Source organism: Triplophysa dalaica, chromosome 1 (assembly GCF_015846415.1).
Source record: "Triplophysa dalaica isolate WHDGS20190420 chromosome 1, ASM1584641v1, whole genome shotgun sequence".
Classification (NCBI taxonomy): domain Eukaryota; kingdom Metazoa; phylum Chordata; class Actinopteri; order Cypriniformes; family Nemacheilidae; genus Triplophysa; species Triplophysa dalaica.
Window position 1 is genome coordinate 17,533,442 of NC_079542.1, and position 24,918 is coordinate 17,558,359.

At 39.7% G+C, this 24,918-nt stretch overlaps 1 protein-coding gene across 2 annotated transcripts in view; it reads left to right on the top strand.

Annotated features, from left to right (window-relative positions):
• The window catches only part of fto (FTO alpha-ketoglutarate dependent dioxygenase), a 122,788-nt gene that overhangs the window by 25,847 nt on the left and 72,023 nt on the right, over nucleotides 1–24,918 (top strand). For both annotated transcript variants that reach the window (XM_056753586.1, XM_056753594.1), the window contains exons 4-7: nucleotides 369–596; nucleotides 2,126–2,205; nucleotides 7,169–7,312; nucleotides 14,311–14,430. In XM_056753586.1, coding sequence (XP_056609564.1) covers nucleotides 369–596; nucleotides 2,126–2,205; nucleotides 7,169–7,312; nucleotides 14,311–14,430 — 572 coding nt within the window. The remainder of the gene's footprint in view (nucleotides 1–368; nucleotides 597–2,125; nucleotides 2,206–7,168; nucleotides 7,313–14,310; nucleotides 14,431–24,918) is intronic.

Sequence of the window (24,918 nt, forward strand, 5' to 3'; positions counted from 1 at the left end):
GCAGTTCAAAACCTTTATGTGACTCTATCCTCTGTGAAACACAAAAAAGATATTTCGAGAAATGTTTTAGTGGTTTTGTGGTTGTGCAACGGAGGTCAATTAGGGCCAGTGTTGTTTGATTAATAACATTCTTCAAAATATCTTCTGTGTTCTGCAGAAGGAAGAAAGTCATAAAGGTTCAGAATGATGTGAGGGTTATGTAAATGATGACATAATTTCAATTTTAGGTGAACTATCCCCATATCCCTTTAAGTGCTTTGATCAAAAGTACAGTAGTGACAGCTGATGCTCCTCATGGGTCTCTAAACAGCATCTTTAGGTCAAAGTTTTATTTAGAGAAATTTAGCTGTTGTTTTGTATGTTTTCAGGAGTGACTGAGAAAGACGGAGAGGGTCAGAGTAAAGAAAAAGAGAACAAGACTGAGGGTGGAGGAACGAGTAAAGATGAGGGACAGAAGGAAGAAGGCGAAGGTTCGAAGAAGGAGGAAGTGGAGAAAGAGAAGACATGTTGGCGAGTTGGACTAAAGGTAGCCTGGGATATTCACACACCAGGCCTGGCCCTGCCTCTGCAGTCTGGAGACTGCTACTATATGACAGGTAGACAAACACGCACACGCACACGCACACACACACACACACACACTATTCTATTGTAGTGAAGTTGTAAATACACTGTTTCTGTATAAAAAATGACATTTTTGACACTGTCACAAAACATGTGCATGACTCCTTGAATGATTATTCCCAATGGATATACAGTACATCACTATGTACATGCTTTTCTACATGTGTATCTCTTTCCCCTTGTCTTTGCCCCCACATGTTATTGTGCGTTAACAGACTAGAAAACCAAATGTCAATTCACTCTTTAAAGCTCTGTGACCCCTGTCTGCGAGTGGGACAGAGACACTCAGTAAATCTGACTTTATTAGTGATGACTATAATTGCAGACGTCCCCTTTTCTCCAAACACACACATGGAAAAACTCTCCTCTAAATATCCCATTGAGGACGTCCGATGATCTTAATAGGGACACTGTTTAGACTTTTTGATTTCTGTGTACAAGCATGACTAATGCTTTTTCCCTCTGTTCCACACACACACTTTTATTGTTTCTCTCTGGACTTTTACATCGGTTTGGAATGTCTTTGCAGTGGTTGGGCCTCTTTGTTGTTGGTATTCAGGTCTGGTCTAAACTAGACTTTATTTATACCCACCTAATGGCACAGTCACTCTGCGACTTTAAGAAAAGTCAAAGCAATAATGGGTCATAATGGGCTTCCTGAGCACAGGACGGGGGTGAGTGAATGACTGGAAAAGGACTTATAAACTGTTAAGGACACTTTGCCTTTTATCCTAGTCTGATGTTTGCTGTTGAATTTATCAAAAGCTGCACTTCTAAAGGTACGAGGTCTAAATGGCAGCGCTATGTGACACAAGTTTCAGATACTGTCGTCTCTCAGATGTGAAGAAAAGCACTCTAACCTTTGAATAAATCAAGGTTCTATTTTAGAGAAAGAAAGAAACAGAGAGGGAGGTAGAGAGAGAGAGAGAGAGAAAGAAATTACAATATTTATCTTTGCATCATTCTCTCAACACTGTTGCATCCCTCCATCCACTAATGCCTGAGACTTCTATGTGCAAATCTAATCAGTGGATTCTCAAAAATGGAATTTTGGGCTAGTTAGCGGGGGTACAATTCGTTGGACCGACACCGGTCCCAGCTGGTAATAAGATTTCCTGTGCTGAATGCTCCAGGGAGAGGACGGACCTAAGGAGAGGTTTTGACCCAATACATTTAAAAGCCCTCCTTTAAAGTGAGGACAGCAGCCAGCTGACGAGAAGAGAATAATGATAAATATTTATTTAAGGAATTTTGCCAAATGGTTCAGGGTGAGGATGTGACAGAGTCCAGGTTGAGGGATGCCATGTATTATTAGATACAATGCATTTTAAAGTTGGTAAAATGTAACGGGAGAAATGAATTGTCTGGGAAGGAAAAGCATGAGACTGCTATTATACATATATGTTTACAGACTACACTTTGCACTGTCTTTGTTTGTCTGAATAGGAATATATCAATTATTTTGCTTATTGTTTGTGTGTGTATGTCATTGTGTCTATAGATGATCTGAATCGAACACATCAGCACTGCGTTCTAGCTGGTGACACTGCTAGATTCAGCTCCACACACAGAGTTGCACAGGTGAGAGTCGTCTCCATTTTCCTCTACTCATTACACCTGTTTCCTAATCGAATGTCCTTTACATCCAAAGCACATTACACTGTCTACACCAAACGCGGCGCGATGCAACAAAAGACAATGGAACGCATCAGAACCCATTATAATATGACATTTTGTCCACACTGGATGCGGCGTGACGCGACAATCCCATTAGAACAAGCTGTGTCATGTCAAGTCGCACAGGTCGCGTCCGGTGTAGACACGCTGTTACAGTTCAGGGTGTACATTTTATAAGTATGTGCATTATCTGGGGTTTGAACCGGTGACCTTGATGTTGCTAGCACCATGATGCACCAATTGAGCTACAGGAATGTTAAAGGGATAGTTTATCAAAAAAAAATATGTCATGAATGACCTTCCCAAGTTGTTCCAAATCTGTAAACATTTCTTTGTTCTGATCACCACAGAGAAAGATATTTGGAAATATGTTAACAGCTGACATTTTTGGGACATCATTGACTACCATAGTGGGAACAATTTCAATGCTAGCCAAAGGTGCCCTAGAACCGATTGCTTTCCTAAATTCTTCAGAATATCTTCTTTTGTGTTCAACAGAACAAAAAGCGTATAACAATTTTTCCTATAGTAGTCAACGATGTCCTAGAAATGTCATTTTTCCAAAGTTCTTTCTTTGTGTTCATCAGAACAAAGAAATTTATACAGGTTTGAGGGTGACTAAATGATGACAGAAATTACATGTTTGGGTGGCACTATTTTTGGCAATCATGGCCTAATGGTTAGAGAGTCGGACTCGTGACCAGAAGGTTGCTGGTTCGATCCTCAGGGCCGGCAGGTAACGATTGAGGTGCCCTTGAGCAAGGCACCTTACCTCTACATGGTCCCCGGGCGCTGCAGTGATAGCTGCCCTCTGCTCCGGGTGTACGTGTGTTCACCACTTGCTGTGCGTGTGTTCACTACTCACTGGATGGGTTAAAAGCAGAGGTCACATTTTTTTTTTAGATTAGATTAGATTCAACTTTATTGTCATTACACATATACAGGTACAGTGTAACGAAATGTAGTTTAGGTCTAACCAGAAGTGCAATTAGCAAGTGCAGATATACAGTGTGAATAAATACAGAATACAATATTAGGAAAATAATTTACGTTGGGCATGTACTATGAAAATATGACAATCGGTATGTACTATGAACAATATATACAGAAGGCTATATACTGTGAACATTAATGTACAGGAGGTTATGAACAGATAACAATATAGACTATACAATAGTGCAAGTGACTTGAGTGTGCATTAGTTACAGACATTAGCTTTTAAAGTTACAGTGCAGTAGATGAGTTAATGTGGTTATTAAAGGTACGGTGCAATACATGAGTAGATGCAGATATACAGTCACAGTGCAGTAGATGAGTTAATGCAGTTATTGAAGTTATAGTGCAATAGATGAGTAGATGCAGTTTGTTATGCGATAGATGCAATAATGCAATAGATGAGTTACAGTGCAGTAGGTGAGTTAGTGCAGTTATTAAAGTTACAGTGCAGTAGATGAGTTAATGCAGTTATTAAGGTTACAGTGAAGTAGATGAGTTAATGCAGTTATGAAAGTTACAGTGCAGTAGATGAGTTAATGCAGTTATGAGAGTAGTCCATTAGTGCAAATGAGCATTCAGTGTAATGTTCCTGGTGTGCAAGTGAGCAGTATAGAGTGCAAATGATGCGTGTAAACAGTCCGGTAGAGCAGATACATGAAGTACTGGTGTGTACAGTTCCGTCATGCATGGCAGCCCTGTAGTGCAATGTAAACATTATAATAGCAGCATTAAGTTAAAGTTATGAGAGGTAGTGAAATCAGTGGGGAGCAGAGTTCAATAATGAAACAGCTCTGGGAAAAAAGCTCTTTCCTAGTCTGCTGGTTCTTGCCCGGAGGCACCTGAAGCGCCTACCGGAAGGCAGGAGAGTAAACAGTCTATGAGCGGGGTGAGAGGAGTCCTTGAGAATGCTGCGAGCTCGACGCAGACAGCGTTTCTTCTGGATGTCCTCAATGGAAGGGAGTGTAGTTCCTGTGATGCGCTGGGCTGTTTTCACCACCCGCTGCAGTGCCTTGCGCTCAGCAACAGAACAGTTCCCGTACCAGACTGTGACACAGTTGGTCAGGATGCTCTCTATCGTGCAGCGATAGAAGTTCACCAGGATAGTTGAAGACAGTTGGTTCTTCTTCAGTGTCCTCAGAAAGAAGAGACGCTGGTGAGCCTTCTTGACCAGGCATGAGGTGTTGGTGGTCCAGGACAGGTCCTCCGAAATGTGGGTCCCCAGGAACTTAAAACTGGAAACACGTTCAACAGCCGTCCCGTTAATGTGGATGGGGTCGTGTGTGCCTCCTTTCGCCTTCCTGAAGTCCACGATGATCTCCTTTGTCTTTGAAGTGTTAAGGAGCAGGTTGTTGTTTGAGCACCATGTGGCCAGGTGCCGTACCTCCTCCCTGTAAGCAGTCTCATCGTTGTTGCTGATGAGACCAATCACTGTTGTATCGTCTGCAAACTTGATGAGGGAGTTAGATCCATTCACAGGCCTGCAGTCGAGTGTGAAAAGGGAGTAGAGAAAGGGGCTCAGTACGCAGCCCTGTGGTACACCAGTGTTGAGGGTGGTTGTGGTGGAGCAGATGTTGCCTAGCCTAACAAGCTGAGGCCTGTTCGTCAGGAAATCCATAATCCAGTTGCAGGTTGTATTGTTAATGCCTAGGTTTCCAAGTTTGATGATTAGCTTGGAAGGGATTACGGTATTGAATGCAGAGCTGAAGTCTACAAACAGCATGCGTGCATAAGTGTCCTTATTGTCCAGGTGTGTGAGCACGGAGTGCAGCGCCATGGACACTGCATCATCTGTGCTCCTATTGCTACGGTAGGCAAATTGGTATGGGTCCAGTGTGGATGGTAAAGAGTCTTTTAGGTGTGACAGGACCAGCCGCTCAAAGCACTTCATAACAATGGGTGTGAGTGCTACAGGGCGGTAGTCGTTCAGGCATGTCGGGCTGGAATGTTTTGGAATGGGCACAATGGAGGTGGATTTGAAACATGCTGGAACCACTGCTTGGGCGAGGGACAGGTTGAAGATGTCCGTGAAGACCCCAGCGAGCTGCTCCGCACATGCCCGGAGTACGCGACCAGGGATGCCGTCAGGGCCAGCAGCCTTGCGCGCATTTATCCGGCTTAGTTCAGTGAAAACATCTGTGGAATTTAGTGTGATGATTGGGTGGTCGGTGGAAGGTGTGAGCCTGGTGGCGGGTTCCTTATTGTCTCTCTCAAAGCGTGCATAAAAGTCATTAAGCTCGTTTAGAAAGGCAGCATCTGTGGTTATGGGGATGGAGTGGTTGGGTTTATAGTCACTAATGGCCTGGATGCCCTGCCACATGCGTCGAGGGTCAGAATTGGTAAAATGCTCCTCTAGCTTCAACTTGTAGCAGTGCTTGGCCTTTTTGATGCCCCTCTTCAGATTTGCCCTGGAAGTACTATAGGCCTGTGCATCACCTGATCTGAAGGCGGTGTTGCGTGCTTTCAACAGGAGGCGCACTTCCTTGTTCATCCATGGCTTCTGATTAGGGTATATGGTGATCTGCTTTTGAGTTGTGACACTATCAATGGTGGTATTGATGTAGTCCAATACAGAGGAGGTGTAGCTGTCTATATCCGTGTGAGAGCCACTGGTGGCCTGAGAAGCAAACATACTCCAGTCTGTGTGTAGAAACCTTTCCTGGAGTGTGAAGTCTGCCCCCGCAGGCCACACCTTGATGGTCTTCATTGATGGCTTCACACGATTAATGAGAGGTGAATACTTGGGGGTGAGGAACAAAGAAAGGTGATCAGATTGACCCAGGTGGGGGAGGGGGGTTGCGGTGTAAGCTTCAGCCATGTTTGTATAGACATGGTCTAAAGTTTTATTTCCTCTTGTGTGGCAGGAAACATGCTGATGAAATTTAGGGAGCACTGTCTTTAAGTTTGAGTGATTAAAATCTCCCGCAACAATAAATGCAGCCTCCGGGTGAGCAGTCTGTTGTTTACTGATGGCTGCATGAAGTTCTTTCATAGCAAGCTTGGCATCAGCATCCGGTGGAATATAAGCTGCCGTTATAATGGTGGAAGTGAATTCCCGTGGCAGATAAAACGGTCTACATTTAACCATGAGAAACTCAAGGTTAGCCGAGCAGTGTCTCCCGACAATAACAGAGTTCGTGCACCAAGCTTTATTGACATAAATGCAAAGTCCACCTCCTCTTGTCTTACCGGATTCCTCTGCCGTTCTATCCGCCCGGTGTGTGTTGTAGCCCGCTAACTCAATAGCGTTGTCCGGTATGCCGCTGTGTAGCCATGTTTCCGTGAAGATTATGACATTGCAGTTCAAAAGTCTTTTGTTGTTGATGATGCGGAGTCGAATCTCATCCATTTTGTTCACTAATGATCGTACATTAGCAAGGAAAATGCTGGGTAAAGAGAGCCGGTGTGGTGTTAGCGTTAGCTTAGCTCTTAGCCCGCCGCGTTTTCCCCGCCTCTGTTTACGATCTCGACGCCGCCGGCGAGCACTTCCGCCGGGCCGTGTGGGGTGCGTAGCATCGGAGGTTTTGACGATCTCAGGGACGAGTTGAATGTTGCTGATATAACTTCCGGGAATGCGCAAACCGATATCCAAAAGCTCATGCCGGGTGTACGTTGTGAATGCACAACTGTTCTTAACGAACAGGCCCGAGATGAGCAAGAAAAACACTATATAATTGCTAAAACTGGAGAGACGCTGAGCCTCGCGATGTTCACGCGCCGCCATCTTGGTCTTATAGAAAGACTTTCGGGTATAGGTCACCATACCTGACAAATAGGTCACTTTCACTTCACTTTCACTTTAATGTCCTCTTCTATATCTACCTCTAACTGGCTTACATAAAAAATCCTTAATGTTATCTGCTTGTTTCTTCAGTGTTGCACAGGTACGCTGGACTACATACAAAAGCGTTGCTCAGAGGCCTTTGAGAACTTGCACATGGATGCTGAGACTAACACCAAGAGCTTGTGTTCTCTCCTTCCCTCCACCCTGCAGCACATCGAGGACATTCACAACGAGGTGTGTGTATACGTGAGTGCAGGTGTGTTTGAACCATTGTAACATTGTGTACTCATGACACCAAATCCCTAGCACCTGCCTCCGACCATAACAGATGAGGTTGCTCGAAGGTTTCTTAAAGGTTGTGCTCGGCATTAATTCTTTTGGGCCCTATAGAATAGCTCTTTCATTGACCTGACCATAAGTGCAGCCCTTGTATAGGTCTCGGTTGAACCCGGACTCACCTGGATTAGCATTCAGCACCTTAAAAACCCCCTAAAAATATTAAAGTGCTATATATACACCCTTGCCCGGGGCGGCAGAGTCCCCGGAGGTTACGGACCTCAACACTCTGACCTGATCTTGGCTATTTCGTTGAAATTGCCCTCTAGTGCCTGTGTGGGTGTTCCTAAATGATGTACTGTATTATTTATTATTGATACAAGTTTTTCTCGCTGGTCTGGCAGAGCTCTGCGTCTAGCTTCCATTTAGTGTATTGGACTGCATGGAGATCAGTGTAGGCAGTCCTCGAAGGGTTTTTGGTGTGTGTGTTAGAGAAGTGTTGTCTAAGCAACAAATATCCACAGATGTCAAATCGCATTTTTGCATGCACATTTTAACTTGATTCCTTATGACACATCGCTCTAGGTTTGAGATCAATGTTGACGAAACAACCTCACTGACTTCAACATATCAGGTTTGATTGAGCACGTTTGTGTGCCATTTGTTACGTACGTTATGCATATAAACTTTGAATTGTCTGAGCTTATGTGAATGCACATATGTGCCTCTACATCTGTATATGTGTGACCATGTGTGCATATGTATAGCTGTGGGTTTACAGAGCAAACAGTACAGACTGCCCTTTATTGATCAAGTCCCAGCGGTGCTTTGGGTAAATTGATTGGTTGAGATGTGCATAAGAGATGTCTAGAAACCTTAACCCATTTGATCTTGTATATAGCTGTGTTGCTATGCATACAGGTCACCCTGGTGAGCATCTGACCACTGCTGTAGCTACAGGCACTCATCACCACTTTCAGCTGGATGGTGATGCTGATGAGATAGACAGATTGTTTGACCACCTGTCACAAAACCCTTTTGTTTCCGCCTTTTCCTCTCTTTCAGCCCTCCAGCATATGCAGGTGGCATTTAGTCTTAGTACTTCACAGCAGCAGACGGTTTGGCTCTAAATGCCAGTCTCATAGTTTCCAGCTCTGTGCCTGTTGCAGTACTGCTCCACAGGAAACTGGCCTCCATGTTGGCTCAAAGCGCCCTGCACTGTGTGGGCTTTTAACACAGAAGGACAGACAATCGGCGCGGGGGGGAACGACAGACACAAAAGAGTCTGCTAGCATTTGTAGCCTCCGGCGTCCGTAGAGGGTCTCTCAGTGGTCGGTATTGGTGTGAAGTGAGCGTAGGTTTGAACCAACACAAAGTGTAGCATTTCTTTGAAGGCGGCCATATGTGAAAGTGAACTCTGGGCGTATGATCTCAGTCCAGCTGAAGATGATCCCGTTCCGGCAAGTTTAAATGGATGCTTAGAAACGGATACCCGACACAGGTTTTTATGAAGCGTCTAGGAAAAAGAACATCAGCTGGACAGTTTTTCAGTTCTTTGAATAAAGAATCAAGCATGTTTGAACCAATTTTTTACATTTTTAGCACATATTTTCGCCACGTCAATCAAATGTGATCTGTCATGTGGTCATTACGAATCAAATGTATTTGATCAGGATCTGAATTGTACAACATTTTGAAGACAGCAATAATATAGACACGAAGAATAACAAGCAAACCATATATATGGGTTTAAAAAAAATAAGGCTGTCAAACGACTATTAAATCGCATCCAGAATAAAGGTTGTAATAATATACAAACATAACAAACATAATATACATAATATATGTTTGTGTACTGTGCATATTCATTTCGTGTTAATAATCACATACACATACATGTTTGCATATTAACATGTATATATATTTTATATAATATATAAATGTTTTTTAATTTTTATATTTCTGATAAATATATGGGTGTATGTGTATGTTTTTATAAATACAAAACTAATATGCAAAGTACACAGACATATATTGTGTAACACAAACTTTTATTCTGGATGCGATTAATCGCGATTAATCATTTGATTATGATGAATCACAATTATTATTATTTTGTTTTCCAAAGAACCATCATTATAGGATATTTTTAGTATAATTAATGTGAAAAAATTTACATACAATATCATAAATAATATTAGCATAGCCTCAAATCCAATTTTTTCTTTGCAGTGCATCAAAGTGAAGCTTTGTATATTTTTATTGCTGTTTTGTTGTCAGTCTGTGTTTTGTGCGGTTGTAACTCTTAGATTGGGCACAGAGGGCCCTGTTGTTTAAAGAATGAATTTTGGAGCACTGCTTTGTTTTGCACTTGTGGGATGGCAAATATGAGGTTCTTGCATTTAGATTTGGGGCAAGTACACAGATACACACATGCACGTGGCTACAATAAGCATCCTAAGGAGGGTTAACTCATCACTTCAAAAGAGTCAAAGATGAGCAGATTCCCAGAGGAGAAAGACTGAGAGCCTGTGGTGTATTCTGTTGCTCCCTGTAGAGGGAGAGAAAGAGAGATTGATGAGATGAAGAATGAAAGCAATGAAGAAGAATGAAAAGCAGCGGTGAGGAGGAGAGAAAAGTGAATTGTGTGTAGGTGCTAGAAGGTGTGATGTTTTCGACTTGTGTTATAAACCTTTACTTCTCTCCTGGGTGTCAAGTAGCAGCAAACAATAGGAACAAAGCAACCAACAGGAAAACAGGAAATGCAGATGTCATCATCTCCCTTCCTATTGTGATGACACAGTTATGATCAGCACCAAGCAAAGACGCAGATGTTGAGTACAAGGCAAATAGTGTATGTATGTGAACAAATAGTTGAAAGGAGATTTTATTAGAAAATTTGAAAATTCTCTCAGTGAAATGGCTAAATAATATTTTGTCTTAAATCTGAAGTGAATAGGATTAAATTTAGCGTTAAATTTACGGTTAAGTTTAAGTAAAAAATGTAAAAGTATGAAAGTTTGTACATACCTACAAACCACACGCAACATCATAGCATCAGGCGCGGAGGCAGAAGGAAAAGTGCGTTTAAAACTAAATTTTTGCGCACGTGAAAAGCATTGTTGAAAAGGACAATCGCAAAGTGTTGTCTCAGATAAAGAGAAAATGCTGTTGATATTATTATTCAGTTTGCCCGTGTGATGTGTGATGTGCAATGTTATGAGAGACAGTTGCCTCCCTTTCGAATTTCCACTTCTAGAGCTCTGCCATTCTAAGTGAACTCGGCTGAACTAAAGCACATTGTCAACAAAACACAGACAACAGTTTCACTCACCGCATGCAGTTCATGTCCGGCATCTTATAGCGACGGCTCCATATATCAATTTCAAACGATCTCCAAATCCAGCGTTATATCCACCGTTTATATAACATTCATCAACCAATTGCAGTGAACACACAAACACCTGAACTTCAAGAACGTATGCTTTTTCTCTCTCTCCTGTACACAAGTGAAAGTGACCCCTGCGCATGCTTCTTCTCCTGCTCACCTTGCTGCCGCGTTGGTGTGCCGCATGCTTCTCCGGGAGAATTGTCCAAAAAACTGTACAAAACAGTTTTATATGTTTGAAAGAAACGTTCTGAAGCCTGTACGATCACTGGGGGAGTGTATCGAGCACAGAAATACTACATAATACGCCCAACTCGTTTTTTGACGTTTAACACTGTGAAGAACAGAATGCATGACACATCATTGCAGCACCCCTTTAATATATCGTCAGGAGCCGCGTGGATTACTTTTGTATTGATTGTTTCTGCTCTTTGAACTTTCTTTTTTATGAAAGGTCTTAATAACTTTTTTTTTTCAATTTGAGCTCTTATAACTATTCAGTCCTCCACTTTATTTTCTCTATCCTGCATGTTTTAAAAACGAAATGTCAGACGCGCAAGAGCTTTGCTTCCGAAGGACACGCTTAGGAAGTTGCACTTCTCCAAAAACCTAGACAAATAAAGATCATTTTAGATGTTTAATTGCAACTAATTTTTTAAATCTCAAATTCTACCAAAATATTGAAATAAATATTTTTACTTCTTTTCCTGTAGCTCAAAATTAGACCGTGCACATTCCATGCCAGCAGCACGGGTCTCATTCGCATATAAGCTTTACCTAGCTCATACCGCTCCATAGGTGTCATGTGGTGCACTTGAAATAAATACATTTTGACCAGTAAATTGTGGCAGCTGTGACAACCTAACAAGCCAACCTCCATCCTCCCCGTTTTTCCCCCTTTTCCGAGTTTTTTGGTCTGCTTGTAGGTCCTCACTAACTTCAAACGTTTGTGTCTATGTAAAAGTGTTTGGAGACCATTTGCATTTGTTTTGTTAAATATTTTTTGTTGTTCTGGCTTGCGTGTGCGTTCTGCATCCGTTGTCCTCTAAAAGCATGCAGATCTACCAGTGTTTTCTTGTCACCGTGACCTTAACATGGGTGTTTAGTTTGGAAAATCACTCCCAGCACCCCCTGAAAATGTCCTTCCCTGGTCTCTCTACCTCACTTACTTCAGTTGACCAACAAACACTCCCTTATGCTGCTCTGTTCCGCTACTAAATTGCACACTGATGGATGGATAGAGTTTGATGAATGGATGGACGTCTGCACTGGTGTTGTTTCACAGTGTGCTGATATAATACAGTTCACATGGGCCAGAGAGTGGGATAGTGAAGAATGACTAGAGCAGAAAACATTTTTGTCCGACAACCACATTTTTTTACAGTCTATCAAACATACTCCACTGCTGTTTTTTTTTAGTTGGTGTTAAGTTAATGTCAGGTACTTGCTATGTGTTGACCTCTTGGTCAAGGACTTGACCAGTCAAAAAGACTTTCAGACCGTGTTTTATTGTTTATAACCAAGAATATCAACAGCTCAGTGTACAGCTTCAGTACACCTGACCTAAAAGCGTATATATTTTTCTCTGACCGTAGGCATGTGTGTGTAGTTTTTTATTATAGTTTGTAGTTTTTTCCTTAAAGTAAATTATTTGGGATTATTAAGGGATGTAGAATAAGTTAATGTAGAATAAGGAATTAATATGTGCTTTATACATAGTAATGTACAACCAATATGTATGTTAATTAAGGGAAATAACAATCCAAACATTTCTGACCCTATGTGTAAAAGTAATTGCCCCCTAAACCTAATAACTAGTTGTGCCACCCTTGGCAGGTAACAACTGCAATCAAGCGTTTGCAAAAGCTCGCAATGAGTCTTTCACATCGCCGTGGAAGAATTTTGGCCCACTCTTCCTTGCAGAATTGTTTTAATTCAGCCGCATTGTAGGGTCTTCGAGCATGAACACCATTTTTAAGGTCATTCCACAGCATTTCAATTGGATTTAAGTCAGGACTTTGACTTGGGCTCTCCAAAACCTTTATTTTGATTTTCTTCGGTCATTCAGAGGTGGAATTGCTGGTGTGTTTTGGATCATTGTCCTATTGCATTACCCAAGTACGTTTAAGCTTGAGGTCACAAAGCGATGGCCGGACATTCTCTTTTAGGATTTTCTGGTAGAGCGCATAATTCATGGTTCCATCAATTATGGCCAATCGTCCAGGTCCTGAAGCTGCAAAGCAGCCCCAGACCATCACAGTACCTCCACCATGTTTGACATTTGGTATGATGTTCTTTTTATGAATACTGTGTTAGTTTTACGCCAGATGTAACGGGACGCACACCTTCCAAAAAGTTCAACCATCGTCTCATCAGTCCACAGAATATTTGCCCAATAGTTTTGGGATAAGATGTTTTTTAGCAAATGTAAGACGAGCCTTTGTGTTCTTCTTGGTCAGCAGTGGTTTTCGCCGTAGAACTCACCCATGGATGCCATTATTCTTTCTTATTGTAGAATCATGAACACTGAACTTAACTGAAGCAAGAGACGCCTGCAGTTCTTTAGGTGTTGTTCTGGAATCTTTTATGTCCTCATGGACGAGTCGTCGTTGTGCTCATGGAGTAATTTTGGTGGGCAGGGCACTCCTGAGATGGTTTACCACTGTTCCATGCTTTCTCCATTTGTGGATAATGGCTCTCACTGTTGTTCGCTGGGGTCCCAAAGCCTTAGAAATGGCTTTGTAACCTTTTCTAGACTGAAACATTTCTATAACTTTGTTTCTTTTCTGTTCCTGAATTTCTTTAGATGATAAGTTATTATTTGAGATCTTTTAGACTACTTCAGTTTGTCAAACAGGTTCTACTAAAGTGATTTCCTGATTCATCAGGTTTGGTAGTAATTAGGCTTGAGTGTGGCCAAGTGAAATTTAACTCAGTTATTCAATTCATCACAGTTATTTCATGATTTAGCAAGGGGGGCAATTACTTTTTCACATAGGGTCAGAAAAGTTTGTACATAATTAATACATAAAACCATCATTTTAAAACTGCATTGTGAATGTACTCTGGTTTTCTTTGAGTTATATAAACATTCGTTTGATGATCTGAATCATTTAAGCATGACAAATATGCAAGAAAACAAAAATCGGAGGAGCAAATACTTTTTCATACCACTGTACAATGTTTTTTTCAGACATTCTCTGTTAGGGTTGCCTTTCTTAATCTTAATTTTGCATTGAAATTCAGTTTAATCTTTCAGTGACAGACCTTTTCAATTTCTTATTAATTTAAGTACGGTGGTTGGTTTAATTTAAATTTGAATTGAATGATCTTGAATAAATCGTAAACAAAAGTATTCAAAGTTTTTTTTTAATTGTTAATAGTTCAGAAACAATTGTCAGAAAACAATTTGTTGATATACTGGGATACAATTGTAATTGTGAACCAGGTATTGTGTATTGTATTAAAATATGAGCTGAGCTTATTTTTACAATTCTATGTGGTACCACTCGTGGCGTAGAAGTTGTTCACTGCAGCTTTAACAAGCTGATCCTCTGTTGTTCATCAGGTGGAGTTTGAATGGCTGAGGCAGTACTGGTTCCAGGGGCGGCGTTACGCTCGATTCTGCAGCTGGTGGACAAAACCTATGGAAAAGCTGGAGAAAGACTGGAAAGAGATGGAGAGAATGGTAAGAATGATAAAGTGTGATGTAAACAGGACTGCACAATCGGCACCTAGAATCAGAATGCCCATCATTCAAAGCTCTACACATCCGCTGCCCCTTACAAAACATTTTGGTTTATCAACTGCTTATAGGTAATGTAGCTAAAAGTGTAGAACTATCAGCACTGTTAAACACATTTCCAGACATAACCCCATCTTAAACAAAAACAAATAAGGTCCACATTTTGTGTGTTGCTATCTATGAGAAAAAAATAAGGAATCCGTTTTTATAATTAAGAAAATTACTTTTTGCCTTATGGACAACATCAAAAGTTCACATTTCTATAATCACCTCTTTATAATACACAGATTCTTCACATGTCTTGAACAGTGTTACTGTTCCCATAATAATCCTGCTGCCTTTAGATGAGCCCTGTATGCAGACCTCTGTCATCTCTCAGTAATCTATCAAATTTAAGCCTGTGTTAGAAAGGATGCACAGAGGTCATTTATACCTTTAACTGTCACTCACCGACCAGTCCTGGCAGATTGAGACATGTTTGATCCATATGTGTGTCTGTGCTCTCCTCTCAGGGCTATAGCTTGTTTCAGTAGGGGGCACTGTTGTATCATCATAGTCTCTCTCTCTCTTTCGCTCTCTGAGCAGTAATCACATCTCATGTGCTGCTGGGGCTAAGGACCGGCTCTTGAGCCAGCCGCAGTGTGTGTTTGTGTGTGTAGCAGGGAGAATAGTCTGTCTTAGTCTTACTTTGGGATACTAATTCTCCTTTCGTCCAGAGACACGTTTTACAAACTTGGATATTCACCAAACGTACATGTGTCATTGTTGTGTATTTTTTAATTTATTTAAATATATATTTTTATTATATAATTGATACATTTTTATTTTAGTTTTTTAAAGAATGTATTTAAAAGAATGTCAATTACATTATAGCATGCATTTTATTTTCATTTCATGAGTGCAGCGTTGTTTTTTGGTCAAGTGTATTTTTCAAATAATCAAAATAAGATTTATGCATATATTTTAATAAACACTCTGTATGTATTTGTATATAAATTTTTCATTTAAATAATAACAAAAATAATGAAAGGAGCACTTCCATTTATAGCATATGATGAAATATTTACTTAAACATTAAAGGAACAAGGAGAGAGAAATTCGAAACATCTTTTAAAACGCACTTCATTTTTCAGTATTTTTTGTTAAAGCATCCAAGATTATATATATATTTTTTCCTCAAAAAATTGTGTCTTTTTTAGGCTTTTTTCTTTCTACTCAATTTATTTGCCTGTTTTTTAATTTGTGGATGCATTACATTTACCTCGATGATCAATCCGTTTTCTGCATTGTATAAGTTGTAAAGAGAATTCGCAGGATTTGTTAGAGGTTGAATAAATCTCTCATGAATGCGAAAGCGCTTAGGCAATAAATATTCATTTGAATTCCTAATATTTGATATTTTCATGCCTGATTTAAATTCATTTAAGAATGGCAGAGTGTTTGTATTTCTTTAACAGACAGTCATGGCATTTAACAGAGACATGCGTTTATCTCTATTCTTGGGAATAGTCTCCTTCACCTTCCCGCGCTTGTCTTGATTTCAGCAGTCTGGGCAGGTCTGGGCTTTTGCTGGTCCATGTATTTCTCTGTGTGTTCACCCTCTTCCTGCTGTTTATTAAAACCGTTCCTCTCCCGTGGGGGTTTCTCTCTTTCGTTTTCCTTCTCTCTCTTTTCTTGTCTCTCTCTCTCTTGCTCTTCAGGCTGTTGTGATGCAAATTTTCACCCCTCCATTTGAATGACATCCTGATAAAACAACTTTGTGTGTGTGTGTGTGTTTCTCCCTCTCTTTCTGTCTCAAACCTGTACCTCATGAATTAATGTGAAATGCTTAATGGAAACAGCGTCGAAAATATGGCGGCAAATAGAAAAGAAGAAAGAAAAGAGAAGAGATGGGTGATGGATAGACATTTAAATGTGCCTAGTTTTTGCTGTGATAAGATGAGGTAAATGTTATCAAACATCAGGTCTCAGGCCCCTCTCCTCAATTTCTCCACACGCACGCACACACACACACACACACACACACACTGGCTGTGCGTCTGGTCCCTACAGGAAAGCTATCGTACTTCTCATACACCACTGACATTTATTTAGTTTCTAACAATGACACACACTCTCTCTGTGTCTTTCTATCGAGGTACAGGTCTGCTAGTCTGTTATGCAAAATATTTTTTAAAACCGTCCAGACATTTTTAAAAAATGTTTGCTTTGGATTTCTGTGTATGAGGCACAGGAGACCGTGTGTTTACCGTCTATGTGTGCTGATGCTTTAGCTCTAATTTGTCACTTTTTTCCACTTCTGTCGCTCAGAGCAACACATCAAAAAGCTTTTCTTCCTGTGTCTGTGTTTCTTTTTCTTTGTTTAGCTCCTTTTTGGCAGTTTATGCCATTATTTGAAGTCTGTGTAAAACGGTGTTATCTGTGTTTATGCGCTCGTCAGATAAATCAATTGAGTTATTTACAGATTTAATTATTGGTCAGTATACAGTTGTGCACTGTGTAAAGTGGACAATGCATGGGGTTGTTTTTTAAAAGCATCAAATGCCACAATTATTTCATTTTTAAAATGCAGTATAACGGTATAAAATAGAAAATCTATTTTTAAAAAATCAAAGCAATTATAAAATTGCCTCAAGATCTTTAATTGTGTTGTGTTGTGCTGGTTTTGAATGAAAACAAGTGACTGTCCAGAATGATACCATAGTGAGCATGAAGTGTTCATCCAGACACTACAAAGATGATTTAAACTGTCTGGTTAATAACATGTTGTAACCAATCACAAAATAAAACTAGGCCCTCACGTGTTTGTTATAATTTTTATATATATATATATATATATATATATTTATATATATTTTGTATTTTAGTCGTTTATATCGCTTATAAGTACTCAAAACTCAAATACTTGTGTCCAACTACTAGGTAGTTGACAACTTTACCGTAAATGTGTCTTATTGTCTTACAGCTGAATAAAAATAAATAAAAATAATTATAAATGTAAATACCAATGCTATTAAATAACATATTTAAGCGTATGTTTTCAAAACTTTTGCTAAGTCACACCATTGGACACATGTACAGTATATGTGGTCAACTACACGTGTAGAATACTGTATCTTTTTTTCCATTTCAGCGATGGCCTGTTTATTTGTGTGTGTGTAGGGCTGTGCACAATGACCATTTCATAATTTCATTCTCTCCGTCCGATGAAAGAAAGAGAGCGAGAGAAAGCGAGCAATCATGACTGCAGGGGTCACCATTGATATCTGATTACGTTATTGACCCGGCGTGTGTGTGTGGCAGACAGGAAGGTAAAGACCTCTCTCCCCAGCGAGAGATGCAAGCAGAGAGTGAGGGTCAATGTAAATGTTATTGCAGTGTGAGCTCATTTGATCAAAGCCACTGAAAGGTTAAGCGAATCCAATCTGGTTTAGTGTGTCTGAGGGCAGGGGGTGTATATGTGTGGCTGTGGAGAGAGGCAGAAGCAGTGAGAGGATTATCGTATAGCTGCATGGTGAAACGCTGGATGCGGTGTGGAGCGCTTCTCTCTGTCTCTAATGCGTTTAGACAGCAATTGGCCTTAATAACCTTTATTGACTTGAGTAGGTCAGTGCCAAGGATCTAATTATTCAAGTGTATCAATTTCATCTAGTTTCGAGCTGCCTCGTTCTGATAATTATTTTAAGGTCGACCGGGGCAATTAATCTCTATTCACTTATTTGATGAGTTTGTAAAACATTATAAATGTAATGGCTCTGGTGCATGTTTTCCCCTTAAATAATATTTCAGAATGCCGTTCCAAGCGCAGGCTGCCGGCATTTCAGAGCTGCTGATGTTTTTTTCCTGCGTAGCTCTTTACGGTTAGTCTTTGGGTTATTATTTTTGAAAATCTGTGCATGTCGGGACAGCGTTTTACTGTCGTTCTCTGTGATCAATTGGATACCAGAGAATATGCAGCTTTTGGCAGTTACAGTCGGAATCCCACACGGAGCAATTTAGCCTTTATTCTTTTTGTGGTGTAATAATAAAAATATGCACATAGAATAAAAATAATAGCATTTATAGCTTCATGTTTTATGTGTAGTTTTTTAACCACCCATCTGCAGTGCGAGTGTGCGGCGGCTGGTTTTTGAAAATCAAGGCGGCGTCCTTCATTGTCTTTTTTTCCCCCTTTGGAGACATTTCTCCTTTAATTTCTCAGAATAGAGGAACGGATGTCTCCTGTCAGAACAGAACGAATCTTGCTTTAATCCCCGATCTGTTTACCTGCGTTTCTCCTTCGGTTCATCTGCTTAAACAAAGGAGCAGTAATTACCTTCCTAATTTCTCTTATTACACTTATAAACGCTTAATAAAGCAGCTTCTAATAAATTTCACAGCAAGGGATGGTTTTTACTGGAGAATGAAAAAAAGGAGAAGAAAAGAGGCAGGAAAAAGGGGGGAGAGGAGAGAAACGGTGTACAGTAGATTTTGCGGGCAAAAGGTATTTATGATTCCCTTTGAAGTCCTTATTGAAACGGGTAAACTGAATTTTAGCAGGCCGTGATACTAGGGAGGGTAAATACTTAAACTCCTTCAGAGAATTTCATGCACTGATATGCCACTTGCAGGCTGTGTTTGTGAACGAATGTTTGTGTTTTCTACCTACAGGGAGACAGTAGCCACTAGCTTTGTACCTGCATACAAAATGTTTTTTTTAGAGATTCTCTGTGCAGCTGGGCAGAAAGACTGACGTGTGTGTACTGTTTAGTTTTTTTGGGCCATGTCCGTAGGTTTGGAATCTCTTTTTAGACACTTTTTATAGTACAGTACACAGTACACAAACATTCCATTGTAACAATGCATATAATCAATTTTAGTTTTTCTTTTAAATGGTTAAACAAATGTACTTTTGGGGAATAACTACTTACTGAATTTCATAGAGTTGGCCTGGTGAATTCTCTGAATGCTGAAGGTTCTGTTTGGGGTATTTAGCAAGTAAAGTAGACATCAAAACATAAAACAGTATTCTATTGTGGTTTCAAAGTAGAAATCTTACACAAATAAACATTGTTTATTAGTTTTATATTTTCTGTACATTTGTAAACATTTACAGTCAAGTTATTATTTCAGTTATCTGACTTTTTTGTCAGTTCTGTTTGATGTGGTTTCATTGATTTTTTTTTGTCATCTCCTAAACGGCATCTCTTGTGTTCACTCTACCACAAACTTTGTCGCTGTGTGTCGCCCGTCTCTTTCTATGAAATCACTAAGAGGTGTTCCTACTTCTGGTTGTCCTGGTAACAGTTATAAACAGTAAGATGACGTGAGCTCCACTTTCTTCACTCACAACTCCTGCAAGTTGCTTTTTATATTCATAAAGTTGAACTTTCCTAATTTTGTTGCATCACTTGACACGCCCACTTCTTTTCACCAATGGTCACTGTCGCTGGAAGTCAGAGTAAATTTGGCCTCACAAGATTGCATGTTATTTAAAACATATTGTCATTTTGTGCTTACAGTACTGTAAATTGAGTATTTTCTAAAGTATTGTTTCTCGTTTAACAAACATCCCAAATGTTTTTAGCCATATTGTTTAATATGTATAAAATTTAGAAACATTGCTTTTTTGTCCCATTTTTGTGTATTATTAGTATAGACACATAGACGGCTGAGTGCTGTTCTGATGGTGTTGATCGTAACTCTCCGAAAGCTGGAGCAGACGTCTCTGACAGCCTCTGAACTCTTTGAAGTGGAGTTTTATTTTTCTTCGAAAACCAATAAGTGCTTTACAATGCCTGATCTATCTTATCTACCGAAACCCTCTCCGCGCACTCGATTTATCTAGCGCTTTTCTTATTTATTTATTTACTCCACAGTTTATTCGGGCTTGCTGCTTGATCAACGAGATAAGACTGAAGACAAAGAGAATAAGATGTGGAATTACAGACCATGACTGATTAATCACTGCTGGGGTTAACCCACACAACAAACACTGCACATACATGCTCCATACATCACACAGGAACACACAAAATCACCTGCCAATCAGGTGGAGCCTAACCTGCTTTAAATATGTCTTTCTCTCTTTTTGTCTAATGTGTCTTTCTCTTTTCTCTCTTCCGTCTTTTAATTCCTCTCCAGGTTGGGTATCATATTGGAGCTCTTAACTAAGCATAGCAAAGGTTCAGAACAATAAAGGGAACAATGGGCGATCCTGACGGCAAGCCACTGAAAAATTGTAGGATTCGCTTGAAAAATCCCAAAGAAAGGGAGAAATTATGAAGAAGATCTCGCAGATAATTTAAGAGGTTTTAGAAAGAGCCAGGTGAGGGAGAGAAAGAGCGGATGATGTAAAGAGAGAGTGAAAGCTCAGCGTGTGAGTTGCGCACATGTGCAGTCTGGTGGCTGATGCATACTTAGAAGTTGCAGTCTTTTTGTTTGTTTTTGTATTTGTTTGTTTGTGTATGGACAGAAGTTGAGAGTAAGGGATGGCACTCTGGCTGAGATGAATAGACACAGATGTGTTTGATAGTAAACATACTCTCTCTCTTTCTCTCTCTCCAAAGGGAAATGTTCCTGTAGAAATCCGTTATGATCCTATTGCTTTCAACTTGCTCTTCCGCTCTCTGTCTCTCTCGTAGAGGTTCTGTGGAAAATGACGAATGGTTTTGTGACTATATTCAGCATCTTTCGCTAAAACAGCAGACCAGACCACAAGATAGTAAAGAGAACATTTTATTGGCAAGGACAGTTGAAGTGGTAGCAGATCGGTCCTGAGAGAGAATGACAACCGATCCTCATAGAAAAGCTTTGGAATATTGGGAAGTTACATCAAGAAAGTTGGAATATATCTTATCGGGATGGCTGTTTGTTACTGTGTGTGTGCTGATGGCGGCTAGGACTTTGTGACATCATAGTTGTGTCATTATTTTCAGAAAACATTACATTTGTTTCGGGTCAGAAAAGCATCATAATAACACAATTCCAAATAAGAGATGATTATTCGGTCTGCTTTGCCTCAGCCAAGACTATATTCACAATATAGAACAGACTTTTGTATCTTAATACTTTACAATCCATGATGTATACATGCTTGCTAAACATTGTTACTGTAATAAGAACAACTAATCCTTTATATTTGTGTTGCAAGCTGGTTAAGAGTAATAAAGCCATCTTTTATTTTTCGCCTGCCTGATCTAAAATGCTATCCTCCGTTCCTTCTAACATGATACTGATTGTGAGTGCCTATTTGTATCTGTCTACCCACTTATATTATTCTTACATGTCATACCAAATGACTGCTGCACATATTTCTTAAGGCGTTCTCGCTGGAGGTATTAAGCTATCAGATTTTGGAAAGAAAATTATTTTGTTACACTTACTCATATATAATGCACTGGAAAAATGTGTCCTGCTATACAAGAGCCCCCGGGCTTCCCAGAACCACTGAAGCATATTACTTCATTCACTTCACTTCTGATATTTTTAGCTTTTAGATGACATATAAATTACACTACACTGTCTCCTGTAACATCGTAAGATGCAGTCAGAACAGCTTGGGTTAGGTTTCGTTCTTTTAGCAGCGAGCCAACGCTAAATACTTTATCAAAAGCGTTATCCCAAATGTCACTTTTCAACCACCGTCGAAAAAAAGACACGTAATGAAAATGGCTTCAGGTCTGCGTGATGGTTATCTTTGCGTGGAGTTCACATTCTGTTAATGGTGAAAATGAATCTGTGTGGATTGAGGGGAGAGTGAGGTTTTGGCCTGCCTCCCACTGCCAAAAGCTTTCACTGGCAAGAAAAGTAGGTGCAAGATTGTAATCTGTAATCTCTAATCAGCAGGCAGATCCAGAAGGTGATGGAGGTGGAGAGAGATGGGTATACGTGTATACATGTGTTTGTGTACGGGAGAGCAGAAGCGAGTCAGAGAGAAAGTGATACTTTAAGGAGACAGCAGTGATGTTTTTAAGAGATGGATGTTGTATCAGAACCTTTTACACAGTTGCCAAAATTTCTAACTGTTAAAGAAGCTCAATTTTGTTGTACCACTGTACAGTGATGGTATCGGATTGTAATACTCTAAAACTTTAAACTTTGATACTGAACTCATGTTCTGTGGTATGTTACCTCAAAGAATACCATGTTAGATGGTAGGGGGGTCAGATTGTTTTACTATAGATGGTTTCAAAGCAAAAACAGAACCAAACGTTCCTGTGCATGCGCTCTTTTGTGGTCCAAACCTAGTCTCTGTAGATTGTTTCTAAAAAACAAACTAAAGAAAAAAAAAGTAAATTACAATAGCTAGCAAAACTATGTCTAGCCAATATTATTTTGGGTTAACAGTAGAAGAACTGTATCCTGGCTAAACTTAGTTACAATAAATTATTTATTTGATGAAATGAACGTACAATAAAATTCAACAAATTGTTTATTTGATTAAATTCATTTACAATTAAATTAAACAAACAGTTTATTTAATAAAATGATTATACAATAAAATATTAACATAATGTAATATTTATACAAATTAAATAAAATATAAATTGTTTTATTATTTGCCAGAACGATAAATGATGTTTTATTAACAAAGTTCGGGAGGAACCTAAGCATATAATCAGCCTGCCGGTCTATCATCAGCAATCAAATATAGTTTGAGCATGTGAGCTCATCACAATCATCTCGGCTGGTACAACATCAGCAATCACAGCTCAAGCAAGCTCCATCATAAATAGACAAGCAGTCTTACCTGATGCTTCTAGCAAGTTCAACATCCCTCCTCCACCCCAGCTCCTCTCATTTTCCTCTCAGTCTCGCAGGACCCCCGGGCGGGTGTGTTCTGGGCTCAAGCCGGTTCCGCGCCCAGCGCACTTGCCCTAACCAGGGTAGAGTGCTTCGGGTTCGGATAGACCCGGTGAGCTCGGAGCCCACTCCTAGCACAGCACGCCAAATACGCATGACCTTCATATCCATGCTTTACCAATTCATCCTACAACCAAGCTGCTTATCTGCAAGGGTGAACTCGTGAAACAAATAAAAACTGGAAGTTGACTTCGTGCCAGGCATGTGCATCTGATGAAACTGCCTATATGGTTATTGTGGCCAAAATAATTCACAATAACGATTTTTTTGCAATATCTGTTGACATTTTTTAAAACAGTAAATGCTGCTGTCAAATTCATCATGAATTTTTGTTTCCCTTTTTTGGGGAGTCAATGATAGTCAAAATACAAGTGTAGGAAGGCGAAAAGAGAGTTTGTAAACATTTTGTCTCTTAATGCAAAACTTTAAATGGATGCCAAAGTTTTTATGAAATTATCATAAGTGTTGTATTAACACAATATTTATAATCATGTTTTTCTATCACGGTTATTGTAAATGACGGTTTATTGTGACACTTATGAAAACTATTAACTATAGTAACCAAAGTTTTTGGCTTTTATTTTGAAAAATCATAGTTTTAATTATTATTTAAATTGTAGTTTGTATTTTGTTTAACATTTGCAGTAAAACTAAACTTATACAAATAGTAATCTGTGAATAAAAACGTTTATAAAATAATTAACATTTTCTGGAATATCTTCTATAGTGATCTATGACATGCATGAAATACCACAGTACTTTTTTAATGAACTATATATTGTTAAGTGATGCTAACTAATGTTTTTTAACTTGCAGTTCATGTGCCTGAACTCTTTTGAGTGGATTTGCCGTATTACCTTTGTTGTGCTTGTCTCTGAGGCAGAAATCTCCTTCAAATTTTTCATTCTGAACCTAATATATCATTACTTGTATATCATTGAACCCATAGCCCTCTCCTAATTTGCTCAGTGCGACAAAAACAGGATTGTGGTATTGTGAGATCTTATTGAGAGCTTTTGGTGTCCTTTTTAAAACTCAGTTTTCTTTCACCTTCGAGAGAGTGAGTGAGGAGAGACAAACAGAGAAAGAAAATCACAAAGCTTTTAGGTTTTGCCTCATTAGCTCAATCAAAAAGCATATGTCCAGTTGTCTCTGGGTAGAAGAGCTTGAATCCCCAGCACAAAAGCCCGCTGCCCACAGCGATGGTCCACAATGCCATTAAACACTTTCACTTGTTGCGTCAGGCTCTTCAGCAGCTGGGTTTCTATTATCCGTCCATTGCTGTGATGTTGCAAACACATTTTTCTAATGTTTTACACTTCATATAATCCATTCTTTCATCGTGCTGGCTCTGGGGGGAGAGGTAATTGATGAGCCTCAGAGCTTGGAGGGTCAATGTGGCTGAAAGGCCAAGCTCTCAATCTCTCTGTCACACACACACACGTATATAAGCAATGGAATTCATTTTTAGGTGGTGAAGGGTATATCATCTAAATACATACTTGGAAACTCGCCGCTTTTAGGCGAAATTTGCCGTTATGAATCCAAAAATGGCATTCTTGTGAATTTAATAGATCTCAAGAGTTT